At 41.0% G+C, this 27,094-nt stretch overlaps 3 protein-coding genes and 2 long non-coding RNA genes across 7 annotated transcripts in view; 3 read left to right on the top strand and 2 right to left on the bottom strand.

Moving 5' to 3' along the window:
• Positions 1-497: 497 nt before the first annotated feature.
• On the bottom strand, positions 498-3,657 carry LOC144018081 (uncharacterized). The gene is made up of 2 exons (XR_013283330.1): positions 1,550-3,657; positions 498-1,452 (listed from the first exon to the last, which is right to left on the bottom strand). It is a non-coding gene; the product is annotated as an uncharacterized LOC144018081 (long non-coding RNA).
• Positions 600-18,036, top strand: sv2ba (synaptic vesicle glycoprotein 2Ba). 2 transcript variants are annotated; one of them, XM_077520210.1, is made up of 13 exons: positions 600-766; positions 1,337-1,931; positions 6,720-6,900; positions 7,645-7,796; positions 8,713-8,846; positions 11,250-11,339; positions 12,031-12,144; positions 12,216-12,304; positions 12,687-12,851; positions 12,927-13,060; positions 14,103-14,303; positions 14,418-14,577; positions 15,662-18,036. In XM_077520210.1, the coding sequence occupies exons 2-13, from the start codon at positions 1,466-1,468 to the stop codon at positions 15,843-15,845; spliced, it is 2,070 nt and encodes a 689-aa protein (XP_077376336.1). In that variant the 5' UTR covers positions 600-766; positions 1,337-1,465; the 3' UTR covers positions 15,846-18,036. The 2 variants fall into 2 exon arrangements, with proteins under 2 accessions (XP_077376336.1, XP_077376337.1); XM_077520211.1 differs by having other exon boundaries at positions 633-766; positions 1,372-1,931.
• On the bottom strand, positions 5,997-26,884 carry LOC144018080 (uncharacterized). Of its 2 annotated transcripts, none has more exons than XR_013283329.1 (3): positions 26,539-26,884; positions 8,686-8,840; positions 5,997-7,690 (listed from the first exon to the last, which is right to left on the bottom strand). It is a non-coding gene; the product is annotated as an uncharacterized LOC144018080 (long non-coding RNA). The 2 variants fall into 2 exon arrangements; XR_013283328.1 differs by lacking the exon at positions 26,539-26,884 and adding an exon at positions 10,099-10,245.
• Positions 23,601-24,327, top strand: LOC144017467 (mesoderm posterior protein 1-like). The gene is made up of 2 exons (XM_077519082.1): positions 23,601-24,192; positions 24,271-24,327. Exons 1-2 carry the CDS (start codon positions 23,611-23,613, stop codon positions 24,301-24,303), a joined length of 615 nt encoding a protein of 204 aa, XP_077375208.1. The 5' UTR covers positions 23,601-23,610; the 3' UTR covers positions 24,304-24,327.
• Positions 26,501-27,094, top strand: part of LOC144018079 (uncharacterized) — a 2,879-nt gene continuing 2,285 nt past the window's right edge. The window contains exon 1 of the mRNA XM_077520212.1: positions 26,501-26,772. The gene's annotated coding sequence lies outside the window, so the exon portion shown is untranslated. The remainder of the gene's footprint in view (positions 26,773-27,094) is intronic.

The following is a 27,094-nucleotide window of genomic DNA, read 5'->3' as shown; positions in this document are numbered from 1 at the left end:
AGAGTAAAGAGGTACTTAAACTGCTTCGTACTGATAAAACTGTTGACGGTGAAGCTCTGTAAGAATTTCGTAGATCATTGGATCAGGTAACGACCGTCACGGCTCACCTGTTTTCCGAGTTTGGTCATGTGATTGGTCAAAGCTGGACTGTGATGTCATTTTCAGTCGACAGCAAGTGGCAGGACAAGATGGCCGCCCCCTGAGGTGATAAAATGAGTGAATTTTTCATCTTAATTCTTATTCCACAAACACAATATTATAATAATATCGGGGAGGGGTTAAGTTAGGATTTGGATCACAGTTAAAAACCAGGAGTGTTCTTGCCGAGAAAAAGATGGTTAATGGGTTTTTTTTTTCATCAAGTTAGATGGACATGTAGGGAGGTTTTGTTTCAACCTGTTCTGTGCGCTACTTAATGACATTCTAGTTTTGGCCTGCATTAACATCGATGACAAATGAACTATGGCACACACAAAGAATCGAAATGAGCCAGCTCCTGCTATCCTGATTGCATTTAATAAGAGATCTTAGCAGTTTGGGATGGGTGTCACAGACAGGATCGTACCATTAGTCCATGCAATGAGGGGGTGGGGATGATCCCGGGTGAGGCAGGGTGGGGTTGTGTTTGTCGTATCGTGAGGTTGGATCCTAATCCCTCAGGCTTGACTGCATCACGGTCTCGGGATAAACTGACATGTCAGCTCTGGACGTTTGAAAAATGCCCCTTGGACCTTTTTTTATTTGCTCCAAAGTGGTTTCGCGGAAGGTAAGAGAACTTTACGATTAGCATAGGGGGTGATCATCAATCAATCAATATTGTTGTATTCTAGCATGATCACATCTATAAAATGAGTTCCAGGTTTAGAGCAACTAAGCCGCCATGTTACTTCCGTCAGGGCTGAAATGTCACTTAGCCATCCTGATGGACAAATTCTGACATATTTAGTACTAAAAGTATGGCCATTATAGTACAAGTCCATCAGTTTTACTTACATTTACTTATTACCAGTTAGGTAACAGGTGAGTGGACATCACTGACGTTTGTCCTTTTGACTCAGTAAGGTCAGCTGAGATTAGATACAATTATCATTTTACATTTTACTTGCACTAAAATCACTTTTGGAGGTGTCATAGTCATGTTTGTCTATTAGAAAAAAAAAAAGAAGTTTTTTTTGTTTTTTGTTTTTTTAAATAAAGATGACATTAAACAGACTGGAATTTGTTGCTTCTAACAGAAAAAAATAAACATAAAAAGTAGCCAGTTTTAGCTGTTAAATAAATGCAAATTTTAAGGATCATAAAGAGTTTTTCTTTGTTCAAAATTGTCATGTTTTAGGTTGAACATGCGACGCTCATAGTGCGTGTTCACAGCCGCTGAAGTCCTGGAGCAGACACCCCAGACGTCTCAGAGCACCGGAAACCTGCGCGCCGGCCGGATCCCGACCAGGAATTCTGAAAGAAAACCATGAACAACATTAACCAGCAGGTGACGGAAACGGGCGAGTACACCTACAGCCAAGATGGCGGCGGTCAGGACGGATACCCCTACCAGACGGACTACCCGCCCCAGGAGGAGGACGCCGCCAGCGATGCCACGGAGGGCGCCGATGAGGACGAGCAGATGTATGAGGGCGAGTACCAGGGCGTGCCGCACCCGGACGAGATCAAGGAGGCCCGGCGGGCGGCGCGCTTGGAGGCCAAGCGCAAGGCCCGACTGGCCGCCCAGCAGGAGGACAACGACGAGGACAACCTGGCCGAGCAGTACGAGACCATCATGGAGGACTGCGGCCACGGTCGCTTTCAGTGGATGCTCTTCGTCGTGCTGGGCCTGGCGCTGATGGCCGACGGCGTGGACGGCTTCGTGGTGGGATTCGTCATGCCCAGCGCCGAGAAGGACATGTGCATATCCAACTCGGACAAAGGATTGTTGGGTAAGATTTTTGTTACTTAGTTAGTTAGTTAGTTAGTTAGTTAGTTAGTTAGTTAGTTGGTGGTAAATTTGGGTTTGTTGGGACAGTTGGAAGATTTTAGTTAGTTAGTTAGTTAGTTAGTTAGTTAGTTAGTTGACTGCTTGGTTAGTTGTAAATTTGTAGGTAAATAGTTAGTTAGTTAGTTAGTTAGTTAGTTAGTTAGTTAGTTAGTTAGTTAGTTGGTGGAAAATTTGGGTTTGTTGGGACAGTTGGAAGATTTTAGTTAGTTAGTTAGTTAGTTAGTTAGTTAGTTAGTGGTACATTTGTAGGTAAATAGTTAGTTAGTTAGTTAGTTAGTTGTGTTGTTGGCTGCTTGGTTCGTGGTAAATTTGGGTTTGTTGGACAAGTTGGAAGATTTTAGTTGGTTAGTTAGTTAGTTAGTTAGTTAGTTAGTGGTAAATTTGTAGGTAAATAGTTAGCTAGTTAGTTAGTTAGTTAGTTAGTTAGTCGATCCATTGAAAGGTTAGATAGGCTAATTGTTCAGTCATTCAAGTGGTTTGTTGGTTACACGGTTGAATGATAGGTTAGTTACTTTGGTGAGGTAGTGGTAGGTCAATTGAAAGATTGGTTTGTTGGTTGGTTGGTCAGTCAGTCAGGTGGTTTATTTGTTCGTTAAGTAAATGGTCGGTTGGTCGATTGGTTGGTTGGATGTTAATTAGTAGGTCAGGTGAATTGTTGGTTGGTGGTAGGTTAATTGGTTAAATTGTTGGTTAGTCAATTGAGTAGATGGTTGCTTGGATGGCAGGTTAGTTAAATACACATTCGGATGGTCAGAAAAAGTCACTTATTCATGCTTTTTGTGTTTTGCTAATGCTTATAGCAAAGTAGGCTAATAAGAAAGCTGTAATTGCTTTAAAGTAGGATGTTGAAGCGATATATCTCGACTGTATGACTTAAATCTTAGTATAATGAGTTTAGTTTATCCTGAGTTAGTTGAAGAAGTTACAAGACTCTTTCTCTCCTTAAGTGGCTATTAAAAAAAACCCTCAAGTTAACAAAAAATGGCACTCGTTATAAACAATTTGTCATTTTAATGACATACTGTACATGTGCTGTGCAGTTCCATTGCATTACTTCAAAATAAAATTAAGTGAACATCTATTTGTGGTCCGCAATTCACATATTTTCTTTTTCTATCCTTAGGTATTCACTGGAAAACCTACTTATTAATGATTTTTGTGCTCTAAGATGCCACAAGGTACCGCCACGGCCCTGACTAATAAAAATAGTAATTGGTATCAACCATGTTAAAGTGATCCATCTCTACTGAGTCTTTGTAAGTCAGGAAGGAGTGAAGTCTAGCCGAGGTTGCAAGTAGATGGCTACGAGACCCAGTTTGCTGTATCCGTGCAAGTGTTTTGGCATGACGGTTGCGCGTGCATTTCTGGTTTAAACGATTTACGCAGGCAATTATATACCTTTTGGTGGGTGTTTGCTATTCGAGGCAGGACTCAGCTTCTTTGTAGCAAAAGGCACAAGATTAGAGTTTGTCTTGTGAAGAGTGCTGTGTGTGTGGGTGTGTTGATAGCATCAAGCCGTAGGAAGAGCGCTCGGAATTAATATGCATCACGGGTCCAAATCACAGGCAAATCGCATCTGTTCCTCCTCCTGCAAGAGCAAATGAAAGCCTCTCACCTTGTTCCCGCGGCCTGCTGCACAGCTAGAACAGGGATGGGCAATCTCGGTCCTCGAGGGCCGGTGTCCCTGCAGGTTTTTGAGGTTTCCGTTTTCCAACACAAGCTGATTCCAATCAACGAGATCGTTATCCCTCTTATGCAGAGCTTGCTGATGAGCTGATCATATATCAGCTGCGTTGGAAAACGGAAGCCTCAAAAACCTGCAGGGACACCGGCCCTCGAGGACCGAGATTGCCCATCCCTGAGCTAGAATGTACATCATCTCATCTTAACAACAGGCTCCAGGGATGCTGTAGTGTGAGAGATGGACGAGGAAGCGGGTGGTGATTGCATCCTGCCTCCGTGTGTGCGCGCGCGTGTTTGCAGGCTAATACGCAACGTGTCGCTGCAGTGGTAGAGGCAAAGTGCTGTCAGACACGCTCGGAGCCGCCGACGGTTCTTGCGGATAAAGCGTGAGAAAGGCCCCAGTTGTAAATGGGCCGGCGGCGGCGTGTTTGGGCAGAGCCGGAGGGGAGCGGCGGGCCGTCGGCGCTGAGGATATGAATCATATCTGCAGAATGATCCACTTTGATTCACACTCATGCTCCTCCAACGGGGGCACAGATGGGATTCAGAATAACAATTCTTTGCTTCTTGCTCTTAATGGACCACAAGATCAGTTTTTTTATTGGACTGGGTTTTTTTTCGTGCCTGCTAACCAAGGAAGACTGGAAGAACAATTCAAGTAGAAATTAGTTTGAATGCTTGGCCTTTACCAGCAGTCCAAACGCAAAAGTGTCAGCTTGGAGTTTATATTTGGATCATAGTTAGTGAATTAGGTCATTGGTTAGTTGGTTAATTGGTCGGTCAGTCTGTCCGTGAGGTTTGGGTGGTCAGCTAGTTAGTCCACAATGCATCAAAAGGCTAATTGGTTAAATGTTTTTTTGTTTTTTGTTTTTCCGGTAGGTTGACTAGTTGGGTGGCCAGTTATTTGGATGGTGGGTGAGTTCACCAAATTGTAGTTTGTTGTTAGATCGTAGTTTAGATTGATTGTAGGTGAGTCAGCAACTTGGTCAGATAGGTCGGTGGTGGTTGGTTGGATGTCGGTATGCATGTTTGTTTATCGGTCAGTCGGTTCGTTGATCCGTTGAAAGGTTAGATGGGTTAATTGTTGCTGAGTCATTCAAGTGGTTTGTTGGTTGTATGGTTGATTGATAGGTTAGTTACTTTGGTGAGGTAGTGTTGGTCAATTTAAAAATTGATTTGTTGGTCAGTCAGTCAGATGCTTCATTTGTTTGTTAAGTAAGTGGTTGGTTGGTTGGTTGGTTGGTTGATAGGCTAGTTACTTTGGTTAAGTAGTGTTGGTCAATTGAAAGATTGATTTGTTGGTCAGTCAGTCAGGTGCTTCATTTGTTTGTTAAGTAATTGGTTGGGTGGCAGGTTAGTTAGTTAGTTAGTTAGTTAGTTGGCTAGTTTGTTATCTCGCTGGTTAACTGGTTGTTCAGTCAATAGGTAGGTCAGGTGAATTGTTGGTTAGAGGTAGGTTAATAAGTTAAATCTTTGGTTAGTCAAGTGAGTGGTTGGTTTCTTGGATGGTAGGTTAGATAAAGGGTCGGTCGGTCAGTTAAAAGGTTTGCAACGTTTAATGTTGGTTGGGAATGTGATTCAGTGGTTGGATGTAGGTTAAAACTTAAATGGCTGGTTGCTTGGGTGGTTAGTTAGTCAGTTAGTTAGTTAGTTAGTTAGTTAACAAAGTTGGCTGGTTGGTCAGTCAAGGGTTTGGTTCGGAAGTTGGATTAGTTAGTTAATTGGTCGGTTGGCTTCTATACACCAATCTGGTTTTTCCGTTTTGGTTGGCAGAATCCAACAGCTTGATCACAAAACCCATCAAGGAAATGAGTCAGAAAACAAGAGCCCTGGAAGGATTGGGTGCAGGATTCACCCTGAATGACTGCACTTTATTCAATATTGAACACAAAAGGAAGCCACACCAGTCGTTTACCGGCGCTTCCTCCTTTGCTAACCGCCTGCGCTTTTAGAGAGAATTTGTACGAGGTGGGCCCGGTTACGTAGGAGGCGGCGTGTGGAGCGTCGGGCTACTAATCCACAGGGAAGGTGCACACGACGGCTCCACGTGCCGTTAAGCCGTTTATGGGCGTGTTGTATTTCGGGCTGTGTAGTAAAACAGAGCAGGTTGGGAGGCACGGATGACTGGGGGGGGGGGGTCTATTAAATCCCCTCCGAGACATAAAGAGGAAGTTCATAATGGTTTGTATCTAATGGCCAGCACGGCGGGTCGTTCTTTGAAGCTGTACAATAATAGCTCAACTGGACTTGAACGCCTGCTGACCGAGGCGGCGCCATTAACAAATCCTTAATGGCGGCGGAAAAACATTTGCCAGTAGCCGCCTTCAACATTTTATGACGCTGACCTTTATTTCTTATTCCTGCTGCATGAATATTCAGCCATCTTGATCGCTGGCGTCAACATGGAGTCAGTCTCCAAAAACATACTTTAGGAAATCAAATGGAGATTTCATACAAGGGGGAAGGGTGCCCCCTGGTGGACGTCAGATGGATTTCAATTGCCAGAGACTCACATGAGGTCAAGTCACCCATCTGAAAAGGTCGAATACTCACTTCATTGACACAGTCAGGGATGTATTGAAATAAAATATGAAAAAACAAAAATAACACATATAAATAAACAAAAAAATATATTATGAATATAAACAATAATTATTTCAATGTTATTTTATGCAATTAAAAGTAATACTGTCAGTGTCTCACCAAGCACTCAAGGCAGTAAAATCCATTAGAATTATATAAATATAAAAATAAAATAGGAACAATTAATAAAATGAAATTTTAAAAAGTAAGTTTAAAATTGTTTGTATTTTTATCCATTATTTCTTGAGTAATTAAACTTACATTTTTATGTTTTAGATGGATGAATTTAAATCAATTTAAATGTAACTTTCCCTTCTAAATTTAAATCTCAGTCTGATCTTTTAAACAAATTCAATGCTTATTATTATTATTATTATTATTATAGATGTACTTTGCACTGTCTGGAATATTTTGCTTCTCTTGGCTTGATAAGCTATTTAAGTGCCGTGCTTGCGTCCGTCAGGCTTGCTGGTGTACGTGGCCATGATGGTGGGCGCGCTGGTGTGGGGGGGTCTGAGTGACAAGATGGGGCGCAGGAAGTGCCTGATCTACGTGCTGTCCATCGATCTGATCTTCTCCTTCCTGTCGTGCTTCGCTCAGAGCTACGGATTCTTCCTCTTCTTCAGGTTCTGCTCCGGCTTCGGGTGAGCGAGGATGCGCACGCAACACACGTTTTCCTTCAGTGAAATTCATATTTCCATTGTGCAAAATGTCAACGTCATTACAGCTGACCTTTCACCGTAAATTATCCACATTTGCGCCATTTTTTTAAATGAAGCTTCACATTTGCATTCTATAGGATGCAATGAGCCATTTTGGGGATTATTAACCATTAACTGACAGCTATTTAAAGTACTTTGACATTTTGAAGACCCTCAGGATATTGTGTTCAATGATTATATAGTATATTCTGTATCGCATATGTCATTTTTTTAAATTATATTAGCTCAGTTCATTCGGGGTTTTTTTTTTTTGAAATCACTTTTACTTAGTGCGGCACGTTGGTGGCGTTGTTAGCACGTCTGACTCCCAGCACTGAGGACTCGGGTTCGAGTCCAGGGTCCGGCCTTCCTGGGTGGAGTTTGCATGTTCTCCCGGTACTCCGGTCTCCTCCCACATTCCAAAGACATGCATGGCAGGTTAATTAGGCGCTTCGGATTGTCCCTAGGTATGCTTGTGAGCGTGGATGGTTGTTCGTCTCTGTGTGCCCTGCGATTGGCTGGCAACCAGTTCAGGGTGTACCGCACCCACTGCACTGCAAGTTCTCTCAAAGCAAACAACGAACCACAATATTGGCGGGCGTACATCATATTCCAAATGATCCCAGACGACATCCTCAGCTCTTCCATTCCACGAGTGGATCATAATCGGTGAGCATTTCCTTCTAGAATCGGAGGCTCCATCCCCATCGTGTACACGTACTTCACCGAGTTCCTGCAGATGGACAAACGTGGCGAGCATCTGAGCTGGCTCTGCATGTTCTGGATGTTGGGGGGCCTCTACGCCTCTTTTAGCGCCTGGGGGATCATCCCCCACTATGGTAACACACGCACATCCAACGCATGACAATATACTTCACTTCCTTGGAACATATTACTACTTTCCTAATAGCCTGTGCTTTGTCATTGTTTCGTGACAAAAAAAAAAAAAAAGACACCAATTGGTACATTTGTGAATTGCAAATGTCACGTGTGTTCTAGGGGTGTCAAGCGATTAAAATTTGTAATCGTAATTAATTGCATGACTTCAATAGTTAACTCACGATTAATTTCAAATTTTATAGCAGTTCTAAATGTACAATAAAAGTTTTCATACACTTGTTAACATAAGTGGGATAAAAATGTTAAATAGAAATATGGCTGCATCTTTTAATAATTTATACAGTAATTTCCTAATTCATAAAATTAAGTTAAAATTAAAAAGATGCAGTCTGTACTGTAAAAAAATAAAATTAAAATAAAATATGAGGGTGATATTGATTTGTGTTGGTCATTTTTCTGCCACTAGATGGCATAATGGCATTTGTAAGACGTTGATGACAGCTCAATGCATTTTTCTTTTTCATATTAAGAGCAATCTAATCTTGAACATGAAGTAACTTGTGAAATTCTGCACTTTTTTTTAAATGTCTCCACAAATACATTATTATTCCATTTATTACTGCTAAATTTTGATGTGGACGTGTCTGCTGCGTTGCGACTGGAATTCCTCCAGTTAAGGGGCGGTCATTAATCGCGCATTTAAAAAAAATAGCGGCGTTAAAGGAATGTTAAAATAACTCAAAATTAATGCACTAATTGTGACACCTCTAGTATGTACACACTACAACACAGCAGAGGGCCTCAATGCGCCACACAGCAGAGAAAGGACAAGGAGATCCGGCAGGACAGACAAATCAAATTTGCCGCTGCATGTAAACTCTGACTTACTCTGAAACGTCGTCGGCGTGCTGCCAGGTTGGGGCTTTGCCATCGGCACGGAATTCCAGATGCACAGCTGGAGACTCTTCATCCTGGTGTGTCTCTTTCCCGCGCTGGCCGCTCTCGTCGGCGTCGTCTTCATGCCGGAAAGTCCGCGATTTCTCCTGGAGGTAAGAAACGCGTGATTATTCGCCTCCGGTGTTTAACGTTGAGCTGAAAATGTTGTCCTCGCATTGAGACACCTTCCGTCCAAAAGCAACACGCCGTTGCGATGCCAAGATCGCGACGGCTCGCTAAGCCGTCAACCGGAACAGCGTGCACCCGCCGGTGTCTTTCCAGCACATTGTCAGCCACTTAACCACATGCGGCGGTGTTATGACTGGCTTTTAGTGTGTGACAGCCGGGCCCCCAAACACAAACACTCTTACGTAACTGCATACCTGGCTGCAGCGTGGAGTGTTAAAATAGAGCAAGAAATGATAGCTGATGGATGTCACCCTTTTTATTTGCCCAGCTGTCAATCAAAAATTGTTCCAGGGTAAATTCTTTGTAACAGTAGGCCTACAGCTGCACAAAAGCAGGCGAACGGCTTAAGGTTCCTCCCCAATTCCGGTGTGATGTTGAATTTTTGGACACAAATTCATGTGGCACAAAAATACTTTCATATAAGTAGAGCAGCACATCATCGTTACGTTCTTTTGTTGCATTAGAGGATTTATCAGTTGGTTTTTCCCAGTTTCGACCTGAAAGCGTTTGAACCAAAATGGCGGATAGTGGTACTAAATTGTTTTCTTCATTTTGGTCCTCAACACTCAATTTGACCTCCAACAAACTTAGCTTCCTAAAATGTCGCTTCATTTATTGTTTTTATCGGCGCTGTAAATGAGAAATGAGAAATGGCCACTGGGTGGCAGTTGTGTACCGTCAACCTGGGGTGAGGCGGTAAATGCGGTTAAAAAGGTTTCACCTGCTCAGGGGTGACTCTCACTGTTTGGCACGTTTAACATGCTGCTCCGTGTGTTGCTGTCCTTCGCTGGCCTCACTGAGAACACACGGTGGAGTTTCATACGGGTGTCTGAAAATAAAACACCCGTATGAAACGCCACCATGTGTTCTCATTGTGGCCAAGGGCAGCTTCAGGCGCTGGCGAAGTAGCGGGGAACGGACTCGAGGTCATTTCCGTGGAACTCTGCCCGTCGTCTAAAAGGTCAAACATTAGCTGGTGGCTACCAAAACCTCAAACGGTGATGAACATTCTGTCCACATTTACATAATCAAAAGTTTCTGCACTCAAAACATCAAGAAGCTTCTTGGTAATGCTAACATGCTAGCATGCTTAGCTGCTTTATGCCGCCCCACTAGTCTAAATTCGGTATTCTGGTTAACATTGGAGTGGAATGTGAATTAAGCAGCAGCTTTTACCTATATCAAGAGGCGGCCATCTTGCCACTTGCTGTTGAGTGAACATGACATCACGGTTGCTCAGGTAACAACCAATCACAGCTCACCTTTAGAAAACATGTCAGCTATGACTGGTCGTTGAGTGATGCTGCATTCGAGGATGGTCGGAAGTCGGAGATATCCGAGTTGGTTTTTCCCAGTTCCGACCTGAAAGCGTTTGAGGCGAAAGTAAACAACCAAAATGTTGGATAGTCGTAACATTTTTATTTTTTTGACCGCCAGCAAATTTACCTTCTCACAATTTTGCTTCATTTATTGTTTTTAGATTTTTTTTTTTAGTAGTTCTTAGGGAGATAGCGGCATACTGTCACGTACGTTGCGTTACGTGGAGTTATGTCGAATATTTATGAATGAAGAAAGATATCTAGTTTTATACTCGAGTAAATTGTGTTTTGTGTTTCCAAAGAGGTCGCCATTGTAGCGTGACATCACTTGTAATCCGTCGGTGAAGTCAGGGTCCTTCTTTTTTCCCAAATTCCGCAACTTAAATTTCCGAGTTCAAGCTGACCTTCCCGTACACACTTCCTGGTTTGAACTCGGAAAAAAATCCGACTTCCGACCATCCTCGAATGTACATGTTCACATTAGTTGGCGAGGGGGGGTCACGTGATCTCATAGAACTATTATTGATTTATTTTTTGGCCGTACTAGAAGAGAGAGTAATTGCACATCCACTACAGTAGATGTTCTCATTGTCAGACAGTGTGCAAGGAGTATTAGTTCATCTGCAGTGGTGTATTTATAACATTTTTTATAGACAAATTATACGATTTATAGTTGCAGCACAGACTTGGGGGGTTCGAGGAATTCTCTTGTTCCTGGGGGCCGCAACAAAAAAAAAAAATTGAGAAGCACTGAAATAGATACAACTCAGCTACAAACAATATAATGTTATTTGAGTTCATTTAAATTGTTCAGTACCTGATCTGGTTAGACTAGGATACGCCATTATATTCCACTCGATAGTGGTTGAATGAAGAATTCTGAACACAGCCTTTCTGTTATTAACTTACTCTATAGTGAAAAACAAACAATATAAAAAGGTATATGCAAAAATACATACAGCCACAAAGATAATTGTCATACAATTGTCATTATTTGGTTGATTTCAGAGCGCACGACATGATGAGGCATGGATGATCCTGCGTCGCGTTCACGACACCAACTGGAAGGCCAAAGGCGAACCCGAGAGAGTCTTCACTGTGAGTGATTGCTTTATTATTAGCAATTAGCTTTTTTTTTTTTTTTTTTTTTTTTCTCATTTTAAATTGCACTGCATTGTACGGAAGCATATTGCATTTACTTGAAAGAAAAAATGTTTTTCTGACTATTTTTTGGGGGGAGCTTTGTTTTTCTGATTATTTTTTCTGTTTTTTTTAAATATTTTTTTTCAGGTTTTTTAAAATATTTTTTCTGTTTTACTGAATATTTTTCTTCTGCCATTAAAAAAAATATTCAAATAAATAGGGATAAAATTATTCAGAAAAACAGGAAAAAATAAATAAATTCCAAAAAACAGAGCACCAACTTCTGTTTTTTGGAGTTTTTTTTATTATTTTTTTAACCTCTGCACTCCAAGTGACCTGTGTCAGACCACTGACCTGTATGTATGACTGGATAGTCGATAGCCCATACACGCTGCAAGCCGTGCAAGCCGTTGAAGTCACTGGGCGGCCATCTTGTTACCACCACCACTTTTACAGATTTGTAATTGTACTTATTTTTCTTTTTAAATGTGTTTATTTAATGTATTTATTATTTATTTATATGTTTTCATTTATTTATTATGTATTAATTATTTATTTCATTTCATTTAAATGCACACTAACGTTATGGGTTTAAATAACTTTCATCGGTACGGTCAAGTTTGTCTAAGTTGCCGTTGCGACTCAGGTGACCAACATCAAAACGCCGCAGACGCAGGACGACGAGTTCATCGAGATCCAGAGCGACACGGGCACCGCCTTCCAGCGATGGACCGTCAGACACATGACCATGCTGCAGCAGGTCGCCAATCCGGCCACCAGTTACCTGTACTTGTATGTACTTGCTGTATACTTTCCTTTTTTGTCTCCCAGGTGATGGCTAACGTGATGTCACTGTCTGCGCCTGATCTGCGACTGCAAGGCCTCTTCCTGGTCATCGTTTGGTTCTGTCTGGCCTTCAGGTATTGTAACACGGTGGTTCTCAAAGTGAGGTCTGGTGAGTGACCACCAGCGGTCTATAAGACAAAATAATTATCAATAAATTATTTTGTATCATTTTAAAAAATACATACCTACTTATGGAGGCTAGTGTGTCAATAAAACAGGTTAAAGTAATGACTCCTCCCCATCTTAGTGTCAAAATATAATTTTCAAATGAATCCATCTTATTAAATCATGGCTTCAAATTATTTTCAAAATGTTTTTATTATGGATCTAATTGGTGTTATCGTAAGGGGTCATCCCTGGACTCAAAAGCTTTAAGAATTCTTGCTTTAATGGATGCCTGAGCTTAGTTAGCCGTTAGCATCTTGAGGGCTAACGCAATGTTTGTGCGCGTTTTAGCTACCACGGGCTGGGAGTGTGGTTCCCCGACATGATCAAGTACATGCAGTACGAGGAGTACGAATCCAAAGTGCGCATTTTCCACCGGGAGCGCGTGGAGCGCTTCCACTTCAACTTCTCGCTGGTCAACCAGGTGCACCGCGAGGGCGAGTACATCCACGACAAGTACGTTGAACGGCCTCCGTTATACTGTTGTGGAATTGAAGGACTTGAGTGCGCGCGCGTGCGCTGCTTTTTTAGGTTTGCAAACATTGAGATCAAGTCTGTCAAGTTTGAAGACTCTTTGTTCGAGAACTGCTACTTTGAGGACATCAAGTCCACCAACAGCTTCTTTGAGAACTGCACCATCAAAAACACCGTTTTCTACAACACAGGTACATCACCAAATCACCTGCAGTATTTACCTGCCTACCTATTTGTATGCCCACCGACCCATCTTTTACCAACATTGTATCCACCTACCTCCCTAATCTATCTAACTTTAATTGACCAACCCCTCTCGTACTTGAAATTGAACCCAGTCTACCAATCTACCTACCTAATCTACTACTTACGTACCTACCTGTCGACAAACCTGTTAACCTGCAAAGTATATTTCTACTTTTTTTACAGCACTTATTTTACACTTGTTACTCAAATCATAGGGTGGGCATATTTTGATATCCAAAAATGAGGACACTCAGCTCAACTCAAGATAATTAAGATACCGTATTTTCCGCATTATAAGGCGCACCTTCAATGAATGACATATTTTAAAACTTTTTCCATATATAAGACGCTACAGTAGAGGCTGGGGTTACGTTATTCATCCATTAGATGGTGCTGCGCTAAAAGGAATGTCAACAAAACAGTCAGATAGGTCAGTCAAACTTTATTAATAGATTACAAACCAGCTTTCTGACAACTCCATTGACTCCCAAAATGAATAAACAGCTGTTTTATTATTTTCACTCAGGTAAAGTATTAGTATTAGCTAGCGATCCAAGATGGCGGGATCTTCTGCGCATGCGCGTCACCGATCGTGCAGGGTCACCGATAGCGTCTTGACAGCAAGAACTGTGGCGGCTCAATATTGATCCATATATAAGGCGCACTGGATTATAAGGCGCATGGTCAGCTTTTGAAAAAATTGAAGGCTCTTAGGTGCGCCTTATAGTGCGGAAAATACGGTACTCAAAGTTTAATCAAAGATGCTCAACATTATTACTATTTCAATGTAGCCTCCTCTGTATGAGTGAGAAAATAAAACAAAAACATAAGCCCATTGTTAAGTCTTACTTTGCCCCAAAATCTAAAGGACATTTGGTCAACCTATCCAAACATGTATAGCATGGAGTATAATAGCGTTTATCGACTGCTAGCAAATAGTCAAACGTTTCGTTGACGTTGTCTTAACAACTGTGGAATATCACCAAGACCTGTGGCAAGAGAAGTTCAAAGACTGCCGCATGGAGAACACCACCTTCCTGCACCCCAAGAAAGGCTGCCACCTCAACTTCCAGGAGGAGAACGACATCATCATTTATCTGGTCAGCTTCCTGGGCAGCCTGGCGGTGTTGCCGGGCAACATCATCTCGGCGCTCTTCATGGACAAGATCGGACGAATCCGTATAATAGGTCGGTCGCTTCCATTAAAGACACGTTTCCACTGCAGTTCGCTTTGGTTCACCACGGTAGTCACTTTTCACTAGCGTACAAAACCATACTACTGCAAAATTTGTCTTTTTCCAGGTGGTTCCATGCTGGCGTCATCCGCCTGCACCTTTCTACTGCTTCTGAGCTTCAGCCAAGGAGCAGTTATATGCTGGCAGTGTCTGTTCTATGGTGCTAGCGTGGCAGCCTGGAACGGACTCGAGGTCATTTCTGTGGAACTCTACCCGTCGTCTAAGAGGTCAATCATTAGCTGGTGGCTACCAAAACCTCAAACGATGATGAATATTCTGTCCGCATTTGCGTAGTCAAAAGTTTCTGCACTCAAAACAACAAGAAGCTTCTTGGTAATGTTAGCATGTTAGCATGCTAGCCGTTTCATGCCGCCCCACTAGTCTAAATGCGGTATTCTGCTTAATATTGCGTGAGTGGAATGTGAATTAAGCAGCAGTTTTTATCTCTATCAGAAGGCGGCCATCTTGCCACTTGCCGTCGAGTGAAAATGACATCACAGTTGCTTCAGGTAACAAACAATTACAGTTCACCTTCAGAAAACGCATCAGCTGTGATTGGTCGTTGACTGATGCTGCATTCGAGGATGGACGGAAGTCGGAGATATCCGAGTTGGTTTTTCCCAGTTTCGACCTGAAAGCGTTCAAGGTAAACAACCAAAATGGCGGATAGTGGTAAATTGTTTATTTTGGTTAACTCATTTTGACCTCCAGTAAACCTGCCTTCTCACAATTTTGCTTCATTCATTGTTTTTATCTTATTTCATAAGCATTCCATACAGTACGGTGCGTTGCGTGAAGTTATGTCAACTATTTATGAATGGAGAAAGCTATCCAGTTTTATACTCAAGTAAATTGTGTTTTACCATTCACGGTCTGTGTTTCCAAACAGGTCGCCATTGTAGAGTGACGTCACTTGTAGTCTGTCGGTGAAGTCGAGGTTCTTTTTTTCCCGACTTTGCAATTGGAATTTCAGAGTTCAAGGGGGCGTTCCCGTACACACTTCCTGGTTTGAACTCGGAAAAGTCCGACTTCCAACCATCCTCGAATGTAGCATGAGCCCTGAACAACTGTGTGATGTCATCATCAGTCGACAGCAAGTGGCAAAATGGCCGCCCCCTAAGATGGATTAAAAACGTCTGGATTTTGCTGCATAATTCATATTCCACAAATGTAATATTAATCAGAATGCCATGTTTAAAACAAGTGAGGTCACATGTAACATATAGTCAAGAAACGATTAAGGTTGACTTCCCCTCGAAGGACGACTGCGGAGGGAATGTTGAGACGTTGTCTGTGATGTCACTTTTACAGAGGCACCGCATTCGGCATCCTCAACGGCATCTGCAAGTTGGCCGCCATCATCGCCAGCTTCATCTTCGCGGCGTTCGTGGGCGTCACCAAGATCATCCCCATCTTCTTGGCCTTCTCTGCGCTCGTCTGCGGGGGTCTGCTGGCGCTCAAGCTGCCCGAGACGCGGGAGAAGATCCTGTCTTGAAACAGAGCCAAACGTCTGCGCCAACAACTCCGCCGCCGCCGCCAACGGGCCGGTCTGACCGCTCTGAACGCCGAGGAACCAGAACGGAATGTTTTATGTTGCCTACCAGGACTTTCATTTGCTGTTCCCGTTACGAACCTCGGGCTCGCCTGGATCGTGTGTTGAATGTGAAACTAGTGTTTGTCTTTTTATTGATATTTTCCTCCATCTTCGGTTTACACAGTCACGTAGTCATGTCCTTTGAGGTCCGCGTTAAAAAAAAGACAGAACAGTGCTTTAAAAAGGGTGATGTACTTCCTGTCGCCTGTTGTGCTTTGGTTGCTCTTCCTGTCCGGAAAAAGCCAAAAAGTTTCCACCAAGCAGTACATTTGCGTTTACTGGTACCAAGTATCAAATGGCGCTTTGGTACCCTTCATTTGAGGTACCATTGGGCAGGGCTAGACAGAGTGTGGGAAACAAACAACATGTCCTCCATTTTGTTTTCTGTGTGGCCTTCACCTTCTATGTCGAAGTCATCGGCGGCTAACACTTTACGTTTACATATATAGCATTAGTGACAAGAAAAACAATGACTGGATTAGCCCTACAAAAATACATAAACATGCTAGTCACCATACAAGTGCTGAAATTAAAACTTGATCTGATCTCCAACAAATCTCAGAATTTTTTACGTTTTTAAATTTTGATTGGGTTTTGTTGCTATATAGCGTTACAAACAAATGTTTGGAATACAGGAAGTCCTCGAGTTACATCGGAGTGACGTTCCTATGCTAGGCTAGCGATGGAACCCGAATTTCGACTTAAGTCGAATTTCCCTTTTCAAGTCAATATTTAGTATTTACATCAAAGTAATTTGCATAAAAAAATCTAAAATACATTAAAATTAAAAATAATAATAATAAGATGCTGTACTTACCATTACTGGCTTAGAGGTGAGTGAGAAAGAAGGGTGGGGAGGCTGATGTGTTAAAAAGACGGCAAGTCCCACAAGTGCACAAGCGCTAGCACTAGCTAATGGCTAAATAGCGGATGAAGGGGAAACACTACAGGCTAGGAGCCAAAATAGCGGACGGGACTAAAATGGTGGACCGGGCGTAACCATTGTAAAGTCGAAACGCCTTAAGTTGAGTGCGCCTTAACTCGAGGACTTGTTGTACTCTGACAAAAACTGGATTTTTAAGATACTCAGAATCAGTTAAATTGTTGTAAAGTCGTAAAAAATTAGACAGCAATTTGTTAGTTGAAGTTTTTCTGGGGGGCTGGGGATTATATATACACTGTTGGGTTAGTCCTACAAAAATTAGACTTAAAAAAAAAAAAAAAAAGTATAAATATGCTAGTTTTTTGGCTTGCTAACAGTTAGCTTTTAACAAATTTCCTCTGTCAAACAAATAGCACATATCTGCAATTTTATTGTATTCTGACTAAAATTACAAAATTCAATGATGTGGACTGATATGGTTGTGATGGCGGCAAACACACTTCTCTTAAACATTAAGCGCTAACTCCTCTTCAATGCTAATCCAATTTCAAAATCTATGTTACGCTGTTCCGAAGTTGCGCTCTTCAAGTAGCTTGCGCAGCTTTGACTGCGCTAAACTAGATCAGAATTTAACGCACCAAATTTACTGCTTGGTGGAAACTGTTACAAGAAAGGACTGATGCGATAGTATCGAGAATTCCTGTTCATTCCGCAATTGTTTTCCTGTGTTAACTAGTCCTGCTTGAATATCAGGCATAGATTATTTTCTGTTTAAGAGTTTAAGTTAAATTTCTCTGGTCTTCTTTCGGATTTTCTACCACAGTTTTTCGTCAGGTTGTGTCTTGTAGTCCTAATGTTCCGTTTTTCTTTCTTTTTTTATGTGAGTGACTCCAAATTGTGTATTAGTGTGTTGTCTTTTTTTTTGCTAAAATGTTCTCGCTGTAACATTGATGTGACTAACAAAGAACATTATGAAACAAACCTGCTGCGTTTCTGACATGTCAACATTTCTGAGGAGTGTGTTAATTATTATTATTTTTTTTTTGCCATGAGCGTGTGCGTGGGGATATGATTTTACGTCACCAAAATATTCAGTGAATATAAAATAAAAATAATACTTGTGCTTGTACATAATGTAGACCTGTGTAAATTAGATGTAACATAGTAGTTCTGTCATGACTTGAATAAAGATGTGGGATGTTGGTCCAATGTTTTGCTTTTATTTCATTTGTTTATTATTTATTTATTTTTTGGGGGGGTGGGGGTTATTTACAACGTACACCGTATTTTCTTGACTTATTTATTTGTTTGAGGATTTGGAAAGGACAAACATAGTACCTTAATAATATCAAAATTTTCAGTGAGTTGATTTTTGTGAGAAAAAAAAATGTGTAAAAAAAATTTAAAAAAAAAGTCATCTGACTTAATATTGGTTTCTTGTTCAGAAGTTTTGTGCCATCCTTGAATGGTAATTTATTAATTATTATTATTATAACTACTGTATGTGGTTATTTTGGGTTAGGATAGTGGATTGTTTATACATGCATTGAAGAATTTATTATCAAAACTATTTTTTCATAAAGTGGACATTTAAATAGATTCATAAATGAAAAGTTCCCCGTATCTAAGTGGGTGACAAATGCATGCAAATGTAGCTAGTTAGTTTTTTTGTTTTGTTTTGGGGGGGTTTTATTCGTAAAACGTTTCAAAAGATCTTTGCAGTGAAAAATGATCTGAATATGTCCCAAATGTGTTTACGGCACAAAAACTGACTGTGAACATCTTGCAACTCGTGATGAAAACCCAAAATTCGCTCCGTTCGCAAGTATTCGCCGCTCAGTCAGATAGCGGCTTTAGCGGCCTTCAGATTCAAAAAAATGACCGATAATCAGTCTATCCCTAATCAAAAACAAATATATAAGAGCATGTATTTTGTACGTATACATGCATATACTAAAACAGCATTACGGCCCTTCCAGCATTTAAGCTGCCAAAACCACTGCAAATACTTGAGGCACATCACGTGTTAAGAAAAAGTAGCATGAGGCAAACGTGTATCAAGAGCATTTCTATGTGCAAAAACATGTCAGCATACAAGTGTGAGCTAGCGCTAGCACTAGTAGGAGGTCATGTTTACTCTGACACACTTATGATGATGATGATGAGTAGTCGGGCATCTTCATCATTATCTGTCTAATATATCCGCATTCGTCTCCCAATTGAGTCTGTCTGCCAATGCCTGTCACAATTAAATGAAATTTACAGTCCACCTCTGGATAACCTCCCTGCTCCAACCTCCTTTCACACCTAAGGTGTCCAATGTGACCCCCCCCCCCCCCGCGCACACCACACCACACCACATACCCACGTTCACGCGGCATAGCAGAGTTGCATGAAATGACGCTTGCAGTGATTGATTGGAAGGAAGACACCAATTTGGATGGATCACTTCAAGTGGAAACTTATATTTATCTATTATTTTTATGTTCATCTTTTTTTCCATTTCATGACTACACTTCAATAAAACGTTTTTGGCTACGTTCAAATTGATTTGCCTTGGCGGAGGTCTCTGGTGTGATCCGAAATACTCAATTGACATCATTCCATGTGGGGGGTTGCGGCAAGACAAGATTGGCGGAAGGGTCCATCCAGACAGGTGGAGGGCAGCCCGGCCTGACAGCCTGCTGTGGGTGGGCGTCGACCTCCCCCGAGAGAGAGAGAGAGAGAGAGAGAGAGAGAAAGAGGTGCCAAACTGCCCGCCACGCTCCCACGGCCTCACCTCGGCCGCAGTGCATGGGCGGGTCGTGGCACGGGTTCAAGCCCGGTTCGCTCTGCCCTCCACTTGACACAGCAACTGCACAGATTTAACCCTTTGGGAACTAAATATGGAAGATATTAATATTATTTTTGTGTATATTGTCGAATTTAATCTTTATCTTATATTGTTTCTCAGATAGCGTTTTAACGCCACCGGGTCAATTTGACCCAGGGGCATATTTTTCTGTGTTTAATGATCTAAAAGTGTCGGATACAAGAGAAATTCCAGATATCAGTTAGATTATGATATTTATACTTCAACTAAACAGAAGTTTCATATTGGAAGTGAACTGAACTACACGGGTCAATTTGACCCGCACAATAACAGAGGGTGTGTGGATAAAATTCACATATTTATCTGGAACTAACAAAATGGGAAAAACGGAACATGTTCAAAAATAAAAAAAAATATAAAATGATAAAATCTGTATACTGAGACATAATTCTTTTTGCTTCTATAGGTGATTAATTGCGGGAAGAAAATCCCAAAATAATTAAAAATTAGAATTTTTTTTTTAACCATTAAAGCGGTTTTACACTTTAAAATATAATAAATAAATAAATAATCAGTTGATTAATCATTAAATACTTAAAATTATTCTGATAATGCATTATAATATAAATAATAAAATATTAAATAATTTGCTAAAAAAATAAGTAAAACAAAAAAATGCTCAATATTCAAAATATATAAACAAAGGAGATGAAAGAGAACCCTTAAAATTTTTGTAACCATAAAAGTGTTTTTTTTACACTTTAAAATAAATGTTAATTAATTGATTAATCATTAAATAAATATTTAAAAGTATTTTGATAATGCATTATAAAATAAATAAATAATAAAATGATATTCAATAATTTGCTAAAAAATAAATAAATGCTCAATTCATTCAAAATATATATATTTAAAGAAAGAAGACGATGAAAAAGATCCCTTAAATGCTAATTTTGATTGGCCTCAAAAACCATTTTGGGTGCTTCTAATGCGCATATATAGAGTTTTGGTCAATAAAGAGCTATCCGGGGTTGGTCTCATCGCTACAACCATCCGTTTATGTATACATTGAAACGGAATGCAATCCCATAACCGAAAATGTTCCAAATATGAAATCTAATCAACATTAGTGCAAGATGCAATCCTTCCAATTGTGGAAAAAACGTCACACAGTCGAGTGTGGAGTAAAAACGGTCGGAGTGAGGTTTTCTCACAGCTGAGGTGTGAAATGACACCTTGAGCCTCATCTCTTCTCATCAGCGTGAAGTCCTCGCACCTCGGCTCACGACGTCATCGGCATTACACACTCATCATACACATAAAAAACAAAACAAAAAAAACATTTGTATACATAATGCAATATCTGGTTGGTCCAAAGCAGTAAAAGTATGAATGACTGTTTGTTTTTGTTTTTTGTCTAAAGGTTCTAATGTGATGTCCTTGCTAAGTCATCAAATGATGAAAAGTGTCAGAAAATAAAAGGAGAGTCATGATCAAGTTTAGAAAGAGGTGAAGAAAAACTTTTGCCTCAATTGTGGAAATATTTTCAAGATAGTGACGAGTATTGAACTCAATGCTAAGATATTTTAGAAAAAAAAGCCTAATGAACAAGAAAATGTCATTAAAATACCAAGAACCAAATGTCACAGTCATACTAGAGTCATCTTTAACATAATGTCTGCATTTTTGCTAGCTTAAAACATAATAGTCTTGCCGCACAGTTCACTTTTAGCCTGTAACAAAAAGCATTTCCGTTATGAAGATATGAATTTTCAGCTTCCTCTGTTTCCATTGTAGCACCTCCCACTTGAGATCTTATAGAAGACGAGGAGAGCAACAGAGGAACAAGAAGGGACAAATGTTTGCGTTGATGGCAATTAAAGATGATGTCACGTGACTGACGCATGTCACATCACAAATCAATCGTTTATGTGGCTCAATTATCACTAACACGACAATGTTCGCTTCATACTTTAAAAACGGAATTCAATTCAACGGTAAATAGGGTCGACACCGTCACCGTTCGCAGCTCTGCATATGCAAGAAGCGATCATGAGCGGACTTGCCCAGCGACCTCACCATTTACCCCCACGCGCTCGCTCACATGCATCGCATACTTGTAGTGACTTGTTAGAGATTCTGTGGAGACAGTGTTGCTTATGTGTTACAAAAATGCAAAAACCCCCGCGTAGAACCATTAAAAACTTTTTGGTTTTCGACATGTGGCCAAATGCATATGAGAAAATTGCATTCTAATAATTACAGACTTCCTGTGCATCATAATTATGAGCCATTATCTTATGCGACTGCTGCGGAGCAAAGCAGTAAGCAAAGCAGGCACATATTACTAACCTAGAAAACGCTGTTTATTATTTTTCTTTTTTAACCGGAATTTCTCAGACAATGCAGCCCGAACCGTTGAACGGACCGGCACAAATGAGGTATCCATGGTGACATAATTCCCCAAAAACTCCGCCAAAAAGTCCCATAGGAATGAATGAAGAAGGGGGGAAGAGATCCACAAATCAAGCACATAGGCTAAGGATTGACCTGATTTCAACAGAAAGTGGCCCGGAACTGACCTGATTTCAACAGGAAGTGACTTGATTACAACAGGAACTGACCCAGTAGTGACCTCATTTCAACAGAAAGTGACCTGGACGTGGCCTAAAATCAACAGCAGGTGACCTGATTTCAACAGGAAGTGACCAAGTACTGACCTGATTTCAACAGGAAATGACGTGGAAGTGGCCTAAAATCAACAGGAAGTGACCTGATTTCAACAGGAAGTGACCCAGAAGTGACCTGATTTCAACAGGAAATGACCTGGAAGTATCCTAAAATCAACAGGAAGTGACCTGATTACAACAGGAAGTGACCCAGAAGTGACCTGATTACAACAGGAAGTGACCCAGAAGTGACTTGATTACAACAGGAAGTGACCCAGAAGTGACCTGATTTCAACAGGGAATGACCTGGAAGTGGCCTAAAATCAACAGGAAGTGACCTGATTACAACAGGAAGTGACCCAGAAGTGACTTGATTACAACAGGAAGTGACCCAGAAGTGACCTGATTTCAACAGGGAATGACCTGGAAGTAGCCTAAAATCAACAGGAAGTGACCTGATTGCAACAGGAAGTGACCCAGAAGTGACTTGATTACAACAGGAAGTGACCCAGAAGTGACCTGATTTCAACAGGGAATGACCTGGAAGTGGCCTAAAATCAACAGGAAGTGACCTGATTTCAACAGAAAGTGACCCAGAAGTGACCTGATTTCCTGAAAAGAAAACTATTGTGGTATTTTGTCATCATTTTCTCGCCGTGGTCATCTTCTATTTCCTTTTTTCGCAGTTTCCCCAAAAAGCATTATAAAATGATTACATTTATGCTAATCTTAGATAGGATTAGCTAGCAGTCCAGGCCAAAAATAACTACTTTCTGACCACTCCCTGCCTTTTTGTTTTTAACCGAACCTTCCCAAAACACGGCCAATGGACTAAAAACAAACGTGACCCTTGTGATGACAAGCAGTTCGGAGAATGGATGAAAGTATGACATTAGCTTGCAAGCAACTGTACTTTCTTATCACTTGTATCTTATGTTCACTTTCTCGAGGTGAATGTGCGAGAGCGGCATCCCGTACAAAAATACTGGGACATGTGCCAAACTCATCTCTGCTTAACCAGAGCCACCAAACCTAGAAACGAGAGAAACAAGTGTTTATCGTTATGAGGAGGAGTCAAAATTCACACCTCTGCTCCTGCTGCTGCTTTTCCCAGCCATGGCCACTCTCTATGTCTGCTGTGTGTGTATGTGTGTGTGTTGGGGGGGGGGGCAATGTGCGGAGGTGTCACTTGGCACCTTCTGGACTCAGGCCTGGACTTTAAAAAGGCTGCAGCTTGGGAGCAGAGCAGCACAAACTGAAAGGCTTCGCTCAGCGCTCTCTGTCACAAACATGGCCAGCAACATGTCTTCTTCCTCTGCATTGCTCGAGTACAGCCTGCACTACCAGCAGTGGTTCTCCGACTCGGACCTCTCCGGTGTCTCCTCGCCGGAGACCCTCTCCTCCCCGGACTCGTCGCCTCTTCTGACGAAAGCCGGCAAGTCGGGATACGTTTCCCGCCTCGGCGCGGCCTCGCAGGGGAGGCCCGGCAGGGCGGCGAGGGTCCGGAGTAAGCAGCGTGAGAGCGCCAGCGAGAAGGAGAAGCTGAGGATGAGGGACCTGACCAAGGCCTTGCACCACCTGCGGTCCTACCTGCCGCCCTCGGTGGCCCCCACGGGCCAGACCCTTACCAAGATCGAGACCCTGCGCCTCGCCATCCGTTACATCTCCTTCCTGTCGGCCCAACTCGGCGATACTTCCTCCTCGGCCTCCTCATCTTCATCATCTTCCTCATCCTGCTCGCCGTATTACTACACCAGCCCTCCGCTGGCCCCTCATGACATGTACGCACAGCAGTGTCAAGGGCAGGCCGCAGCAATGCATTCTGGGAGCTGTAGTTTTCCTCACGTGTTGCCACCGGGAGGCTCCACTTCTTCCTCCTCTCAGGTAAAAATGGGCACCTAAATTCGTTCCAAATCATCTATCTATCTATCATTAAAACAGGATTTTCTGTATTTAACACAGATTGAGTACAACAAGGACTACTACTGGGTTTGACAACATCGCCACCAAGCGCCACCATCCAACGACTACTACTGCCTCAATGTGAATGGACTAATTTATTTTTTTTAATTATAGTTCATATGTCTTTTGTATTTATGTGTAAATATGAATATGTGGAATATGCTATTTTTATATGTTGTGTTTTTTTTACACCACTATTTAAAGTAAACTGGTGAAACTGACGGCAACAGAGTTGTGTCTTCTCTTGAATAAGAAATAATTCTCCCATTTTATCATCATTGTTATTTTCTATTGGAGTTTCTTATTTACTTCTGATCTCTTAGATGCAAGCCAATGGCCAGTGAGTGTGTACAATGACTTTGCTTGGAGGGTCATGAAATGCAAGTAGAAAAAAAATAGATAAAGCACTGCTGCAAAAAATAAACTAAAAAAATAATAAAAAATAAAAAATAAATAAATGAAAAATACATAAAGAGGTTAAAAAAATACAACATAGCAACATTAAAAAAGGTATTTAAAAAACAAAAGAACACTTTAAATAAAAAAAAACCAAGCAAATTTAATTACTAAAGAAATTCTAAAATTAAACAACAACAATAAATGAAGTAGCAAAATCGCTCTGGCAAAAACTAAACAAATAAAAGTACGAATGCCCTGTGATTGGCTTCAGTCTCTGTCTCTATCTCACACATCACCCTATTGATGACAGGCACTTTGGCCAACAGAAAATTGATGGCTGGATAAATGGATAATTAGTCCACAATAGGGAACGGTCACGAGTCAACCACCTGATCCAAAGTTGAATAAAAGCATCAACACTACCCTCTGTTGGTTGTCGCCAAGCAGTGCATCACATTGTGCCTCACGAGCTTCAACCAGTCAATAGACAACAGCGATCGATTGAAAGCCATTTGAAACAATTGCTTAGTTGTATACGGGAGGTTGTTTTCCCACTGTCCCTGAACGCAACATGATTGATTGACAGATAGATAGATAGATAGATAGATAGATAGATAGATAGATAGATAAAATTAAATTAAATATCGCACTTTAAAATTAAATCCATCTACAAATACGTGAAGGTGTCAATATAAAAAATGTCAATAATTAAAATGAAAGTGATCACCAGCCCTCTAAACTTGCAATATACATATATTTTATAGCAATTTATGAGCAATAGAATTACACCAGAAATATTTTTTTTTATTTGTTTTGTAGATTTTTTCGTTTCTTTTGTCCATTTCTGGCTCCGGAGTTATGGTCACACTTTCCTTCCATTCGTACTGTTCTGTCGCATCACACACCTCAAGAGCAAAAGAAAAGGCAAATCACTTTAAAAAAAAACAACAACAACAACAAAAAGTGTACAGCTGGAAGAAAGATTTAGTTTGGAAAATTTGATTTGATTTTTCTTTGCCTTTTTTTGGTGATTTCTTTTCACGTGATGTCAACACAGTAAGATACAAGTGGAGGAAAAGTATAACCCTAGAAGTGAGATTGTCATGCTGTCACCACAGAAATGAAAGAAAAGTGTAACTCCATAATCGTGACTGCTTTTTTGGGGGTGTCTATTTTTTTGTATTTTTTTTTCCACCTGCTATAGCGCTACACTACAGAAGGAAACAACAACAAAAAGTGCACCGAAATGAAACACAAATGTAAGCTAGAGAATGTATCAAAATTGATTTAGCACTTTTGTGCTAATGTAGCTACATAAACAACAACAAAGCTCCTTAGCACCGCTGAGTCTAGACTCGAACTCTCTGCTTTTAATATTCACGTGAACCTCTCGTGTGTTTGACTTAGCCTTATTAGCTTCATTTGATATGCGAGCTAATAACACAAACGCTCGGCCCCTTTCAGCTAATTAGGCCTAAAATGGGATGAAAGGGTTAACGCCGTCGTGCTTATTGCCCCATTAGGGCATGTGAGTAAACACACTAATGTGGATTATAACGCACGAAGCACATCCTGAAGCTCAGCGCTCCTTTCACTTCATTAGCAAGGACACCCAAGCGGGGCACTTCCAATTCCATGCCATGTTTATTGCCGTGCTTGTAACTGACACTGAGAGCTGTTCCTAATATTTTGGCTTCTTTATTAAAAACCACAAAATCTGTTTTAAGAGTACATTTGTACTTCCTGTGTTTTTTTTTTTTTTTTCTCCATGCTTAAATTTGATAGCGTCGCACTTAAATCCATTCACTATAGTCAACACTGTTGTAAGCGGTCAAGTAAACAACTGCACAAGCCCCAGCGAAAACAAACCTGACTTTGGTCCCTTGCTGCCCTCGGTCTTGTTGTTCTTTTTCTTTAAAAAAGCATGAGGAGAAGGCGTGAGGCCCTCGAATAACAAGGTGACACCTCAACCTCGAGCAGGAGACAAAAGTGACGCCTCGTTTTGTGGGAACGCTTCTCCACGCTTCAATCCACATCAAACCAGCTGGCGCCTGATCGGTACATCGGCAACAGCACTGAAAATACACTGACATGCTTTGAAATGTACGGATGGATTCATTTTATATCCCTTATTTTGGGTTTATGTTCAAAATTTACATTATCTATTTTTGTATTAACAGGCTAGTAAAACAAATTTAGTTTGTCTATACTATTCTGGGCGTGTTTTCAAAAATGAAAACATTTTTTCACGGTTAATGATTATGAAAATTTTAAGCATGAACTCAAAACGCTTTCATTTTGTTTCAGTTTAGCAGGGATTTTGTATTTTAAAGCGATACAATTCTCAGTAGTGAAAAGTTAATATTTTGTTCTAAATGAATTTGATAACTTCATTATTTTTCCATGTACAATTAATACATTTAAA

This window comes from Festucalex cinctus, chromosome 4 (genome assembly GCF_051991245.1).
Source record: "Festucalex cinctus isolate MCC-2025b chromosome 4, RoL_Fcin_1.0, whole genome shotgun sequence".
NCBI lineage: Eukaryota > Metazoa > Chordata > Actinopteri > Syngnathiformes > Syngnathidae > Festucalex > Festucalex cinctus.
The sequence above is the reverse complement of the archived record's forward strand: the minus strand, read 5'-3'. Positions and strand labels throughout refer to the sequence as shown.